Genomic DNA, 6,040 nt, shown 5'->3' on the forward strand with positions numbered 1-6,040 from the left:
TGATAGGATTTATTTACAGTTCACTGAAATCGCTTTATCTTTTTTTAGTTTAATTTCTCTTATATATGACTACGGTAGCTTTATATTGTGTTATTAAATAAACAAAAATTTGCTTTTTGGAGTATGCTGCATTCAATGACTGCTGATAAATCTGACTGTCACGAAATTAAATTTCAAAATATTCGGATAAATAACAAAAAAACTAATCTCATAAAATATAATTTAGCTTAAAAATGAAAATATTACTATATAAAAATTACAAGTCAACTATTTAAGCACACGGTATATACATCATACAGGAAAAAAAGGGGCTGCGTTCTAAACCTGCTTTACGGGTTGTAACTTAATGCAACATGTCACGTGACCGCATCTGAACGCTCACAAGATGAACACTAACATGGCGGTGTGCATAGCTGTGATCGCAAAAGAGGTAATGATTGTTGTTATATATCACAGGTTTTATTTCCGCGTTGTGGTCATAGGTTAACCTTATATTGATAGACGTATCTAAGCACATGTTAGCTTTGTCTGAACGCTGTAAGGTCGGCAAGTTTAAATGCACCAACATGGCTATCGCCTAGCATTAGCTAGATTACCTGCTGTTACAGTTTTCTGAATCTTTCCCGAGCAAGTGCTACAAAGACGATGCCTTTAACGGTTTTTTCTTGTTCTTCTCTACATTTGTATGTGTTTTTGGCAGAATTACCCGCTATATATCCGTAGTGTTCCCACTCAAAATGAGCTGAAGTTTCACTACACAGTACACACCTCTCTGGATGTGGTGGAGGAAAAGATCTCAGCTGTGGGCAAAGCCTTGGGAGACCAGAGAGAGCTGTACCTGGGTCTGCTTTACCCAACAGAAGACTATAAAGTGTATCCTTTATTTTTAAGTAATTGTACTGTTTGTTTGTTTTTTTGGAGGGGGAGCTATCTGTGTACTTACATCACGTTTCTTTCACTAAGGATAGAGTATGATCTCACCTTAGACTAATTGTCTTATTACATAAAATATAAATAAACATTACTCTTCAAAATAGTGTACAGAAGTATTTGGCCACGCCCATTTCTTTATATTTTGTTGGGAAAATCCTAACAAGCTATTAATAAGTCAGTATTTTGTATGACCACGTTTATTCATCAGAGCCTGAACTCTTAGACAACCTTTCCTGTAATCATCTTTAAACACTTTTCCACCAAAACCATTTCAGATGATCATGTGGCAAATAATGGGTGGATCCATGCTGAAATCCTTATAAACCAGACTTGCAGATTCTTCTCTTATCATTCTACAAAAACAGAAGTTGTCTTAGCTGGAATGTTTGGTCTCGGTGATTCCTGAAGAAAACACAAGTATCCTTGACTTGTAAAATAGATATGGGTATGTGACCAACTCCAAGGTGAAATTTGTTATTGTTGTCGACTCATCAAATACATCTTTGCGGGATAATGAAATAAGAAGTGTAAGTTGAGTTTGCTAAGCATCTACACATTTTCAAACAGAGCTGGATTAAATAGAATCCTGATGACAACTTTACACTTCAAAAGTTTAGGATGCACTGTACACAACTAGAACACAATACTTGATTAGGTCTTGTCGAGATGAACACAATCAACTTTTTGGGACTCGATTGGAACATTTGTCTTCACAACAGACGCTGGTTTCATTTTCAGATGTTCAGGAAGTTGCACAACTCGTTTACTGACGTTATGTGTAACCCGTTCCACAATCCTGGAGACACCATTCAGTCCAAGTGAGTATACGCTGATCTTGCATTTGATGTCCCCCATTTATACAGCGATGTTTAACCAATAATCGATCCTCCTCCAGGGCCTTTGATGGGATTGTTTCTGGAATGATGGTACAAACTGCCTGATGCATCTTTTAGCCAGCCTGCTGATCCTCCACTGTACATAAACACCCTTTTATTTACTCGTTTCTTTAATTATGAAATACAACTGTAATAAAACTGAACTGTTAGACATCACTGTGTGTTATTTTACTACAAGTGGAACACCAGATCATTTTTATTTATTCACATACATAGCAAAGAACTTAAGTTATACATAAGGGGGAAAATTTGTAGATTACATTGCAGGCAGCAACACAAAACATTCGTCAATTTGTAAAAACAGATGCAACTGCATAACATTTCGAGGATTGTCCCATGCATTCACAGCAACATAAGCTAATAAAGCGACATCTCTGAATTATGCACATCTCACCTTCATCACTGTGGTCATTTATGCACCTCATAATTGCCAACTTAATAATGGATGGAAGAATGTTTAAAATGACTTGTGTCACTTCTATCCTCCAACTTTATGCTGCGGGTAGACCTAGCGCTGCTGGGGGTAGTGCTGTCCACTCGACCCTGCGCCTAACTCCTCTGATGGTGGCGTGATAAGCAGCAGACATGGGTAACGTTTAGATGTCTGCTCATGGTAGTCCATGTGTCCCCACTGTCTTTTCCCCACTGGGGCTCCTCCGTAGTAAGGGTGGGGTGTTTGATGTTGTGGCCTGTTCGACTGGTAACGGAACCTGCCTCGAGAGCTGTTATGGTATCGGGGTGGACGGTAGCCACGACCTCTGCCTCTGGAGTGGGCGCCTCTGTGCCCTCCCCTATCAGTGGTGCTGATGCCTGGCATGTTAGTCCTCTTAGGCATTACCTGCAAGACAAAGGAGGCTCTTTACTGGTTAGGACTAATTTGGTTAAAAAAAAAAAACCAAACACTGAACACACCCAAGACCCTTTGGTGTTCTATTTTCCACTTCCAAACAGGAAGTGGAGTTATGTCCAGTACACACGGCAAAATATCATTTTCCCAGTCTATTCCTTTGTGCTAAGCAAAACAACTTTAACTTTGTTCCAACCAAGAACAGTACAAAAAGTACAAATTTGTTTCTTCCCAAGCAAGAAGGTTATTTTGGTAGAATCTGATGCCACCTGAGATCTTTTCCCTCTTATGGTGCGGCAAGCTGTGCATGTACAACAAATGTACTGAGATTTGACTGGCATTATTGTGCACCTGAAATCCGCACGTCTTCAAGAAGGGGAGGGAAAAAAAGAAAAAAAAAAGCATAGTACCCCCTCACCTTTAAGACTCTTCCTCTGAACAGAGTCTCATGCAGTCCAATGGCACTCTGTACAGAATCTCGATCGGAGAACTCAATATAAGCAAAGCTGTGAAGATCAGAAAAGATAAAAAGCACCAATTAGATATGGAGCCAACATTCATGTAGGTGTATGCTATGATCAAACATGTTAGGCTGCAAAAAAATAAAAATATATAGATATATAAATACAGACTGAACCTACCCCTTAGGATGGCCAGAGAACCTGTCACACAGGATGGTTACTCTGTTGACAGGACCACAGCCATTGAAGTGGATCTCCAACTCATCTGCAGTGGCTCCATAGTCTACCTGAGATTTATTCAGTGTGTTAGACCAAAACTGTGACACCCCCCCAAAAAAATATCCAAGTGTAGAAATGAATGTTCCTTACATTTCCAACATAGATCGACCTGTTGTCTGCGTCTATCCTCTCCTCGGGAGTCATGTTGTAGAAAGGTCCTGTGGAGGAAACAGACTTTATGCACAGGGAACGTGCAGTCTACATGAGTCATGCTAGGTGAAACTAACAATGATTACATTCACCAATATTATCTCTTTGACAATACACATCTCAGTCTGGCTCATCTCTGCTCAGAGCAGGAACCAAAGAGGAGGATGGGGGGAGGGAGACGCACAGAAGCAGAAAATAGCCACAGGCAGCGAGGAGGACACTTCTGGTTCTCTGGGGCTCACTGCTTCGTCTCATTGGGCAGTGATGAGGCACAACACTCGCAACCACTGTGAAGCGTCCCAGGTGTTGGCCAGATGGAGAAGAATGTGGTTATCTCACCTGCCTGGAGGCTGTAATGCTACACGCACCTGGCTAAAAATACACTGTTGAGGCTTCTTGCATGCATTTAGCTATGCAGCTATACAATGTGGTACAACAAAGCACCGCTCCACAGATGAGATGCAAGCTGTCTCACCAGACTGAGGGCTGCTGGTCAGGAGCTGCATGTCCACTGCATCACACCTCTCCTCCTCCTTCAGTCTTTCCGACTCTTCTTCCATCTCCAGCTCCTGCACCCTGGCCTTGATGGCCAGCAGTTCCTGTGACACAGCCAAAATGTAAACTTGAAGAAACTTTGGACTAAAGTAAGTCGCTCAGCAATGACGGCAAATTAAAGAAAAACTTTTAAACAGATGCAGAAACATTTTAATCTTATGGGTAGTAGTACAATTAGTGCTCTCCAACAGCGCCATTAAAACAAAATTAGACATTTTTTTATGTTCATTTGCAGTTTGAGGTCAGAGGCTTGGACAGATTTTGTCAAAAGGTACATTGGCATCTTCTGGTGGCTAGAGGGCATTGCTTATTCCTACTGGGTTCACTTTAGTTGGGAACCTTCCCAGATTCACTGATCTGAAACTAGGCTTGTTGTCTGACTTGTGATGCAAAGATACTGATTTTTTTTGTCCCTCCTATGTTCCCAATATCTACTGCATATTTAAATAAACATGAACTAATCTCCCTTAAAAAACAAACATGTTCAAATTGAGCTGTTCTGGGCAGCAACGTAACCTAATCACGCCTGAAGTGCAGCACAAAACGTAGCTATAACCGCACTTAACCCGGACCCACAATGCGCCGAGTGGCCCAGCTTTTCACTCTGCATCTTAGATGTGGCTCAGTGGTGCTCTTATCACACAACGTTTGTCGGGGATATACAATACGACACTGCGTTTGCGCTCGTTTGCCTAGCGTGACGAGCCTGGTTTATTGCACCGCGTCGACATATAGCACACAAGCAAACAAATAACCCGTGTCAAACCTGCTTTTTGCCCACCGCCAGCACAATAATAGCCCATGCTCACCGGGTCCTCCGTGAATTGCTCTCCGATGGACTCGCCCTCGAGGTAGCCGTACTCCAGATGATTTTCCGCCATGCTTACTGCTCACACATAGCATCTGCAAAGCTGACTGCAGCTTGCCAAAACCGCCACAGAAAAATATCCCTGACAGGGAGGAACCCGGTGGACGGTCCGCAAACAAACGCGACTGCACAATTTGAGGTAACCTAATAGATATCACCTGTGAGTGAGGCGCATGGCGCGCGGGACTGATTGACAGACGAGCGCACGTGAGCGCGGTTTTTCTTTTGTGTGGAGGCTCTTCCTCTCAGTGGCGTACCTACTGTACGTGGGGGCCATGGCTGCCCCCTACACTACACACACGCATACCTCACCACAGTTTACCCACATGAGTGAACTAGTAAAACTATAACTACAAAAAGCCTGTAAAATGATATTTGCGCATCCCATTCTTCATTGTAAAATTTAATTTATTTTATACATTTAAAATCACTAGAAGTTTCTAATAATGAGCTACACAGGCCGCTAGACTCCCATTTTACATTTTTTAGCAGAAACGGGCATGTTTACTCCTTGGTTTTAAAAAATAAAGCTCTCTATAGTTTTTTTCCCCCTGATAATAACTGTATGTATAAACCATCCAATTCAACTTTATGTATGGGGGGCCCTTTGAGCAACACTTGGGTGTCTCTATATCTGTCTTATAACTTATAATAATTTTAGTTAATTTTAGTTACTGATCTGAAGTGAACCTCCTGACCTCTCTGTGTTGTTGGTGGCTTTTGGATTATTATAACTGTGATTATCTGTCGAAGCTTTCCATCCATCATCTTAAGCTTATCCAATTCAGGGTCACAGGGGGGCTGGAGCCTATCCCAGCTGCCATAGTTTGAGAGGCGGGGTGCACCCTGGACAGGTCAGACAGACAACAACTCAGACTCAGATTCACACCTATGGACAATTTAGAGTAACCAGTTAACTAAGCCTGAAGAACTGCATGTCTTTGGACTGTGAGAGTACCCAGAGAGAATCGGGGAGCTCATGTAAACGCCACACAGAAAGCACCCATCCACATAGTGGATTCAAACCTGGGACCTTTTTGCTGTGTGGCAA

General features: G+C 42.0%; 2 protein-coding genes across 2 annotated transcripts; one reads left to right on the plus strand and one right to left on the minus strand.

Annotated features, from left to right (window-relative positions):
• Positions 1-324: 324 nt before the first annotated feature.
• trappc2l (trafficking protein particle complex subunit 2L) lies at positions 325-1,980 on the plus strand. The gene is made up of 5 exons (XM_085168700.1): positions 325-430; positions 701-873; positions 1,373-1,460; positions 1,672-1,751; positions 1,829-1,980. The coding sequence occupies exons 1-5, from the start codon at positions 386-388 to the stop codon at positions 1,872-1,874; spliced, it is 432 nt and encodes a 143-aa protein (XP_085024826.1). The 5' UTR covers positions 325-385; the 3' UTR covers positions 1,875-1,980.
• Positions 1,981-1,986: 6 nt separating this feature from the next.
• pabpn1l (PABPN1 like, cytoplasmic) lies at positions 1,987-5,222 on the minus strand. The gene is made up of 6 exons (XM_085168249.1): positions 4,931-5,222; positions 4,042-4,165; positions 3,507-3,574; positions 3,318-3,424; positions 3,095-3,182; positions 1,987-2,667 (listed from the first exon to the last, which is right to left on the minus strand). The coding sequence occupies exons 1-6, from the start codon at positions 5,000-5,002 to the stop codon at positions 2,338-2,340; spliced, it is 789 nt and encodes a 262-aa protein (XP_085024375.1). The 5' UTR covers positions 5,003-5,222; the 3' UTR covers positions 1,987-2,337.
• Between the last annotated feature and the right edge of the window lie 818 nt (positions 5,223-6,040).

Source organism: Neolamprologus multifasciatus, chromosome 1 (assembly GCF_963576455.1).
Source record: "Neolamprologus multifasciatus chromosome 1, fNeoMul1.2, whole genome shotgun sequence".
Classification (NCBI taxonomy): domain Eukaryota; kingdom Metazoa; phylum Chordata; class Actinopteri; order Cichliformes; family Cichlidae; genus Neolamprologus; species Neolamprologus multifasciatus.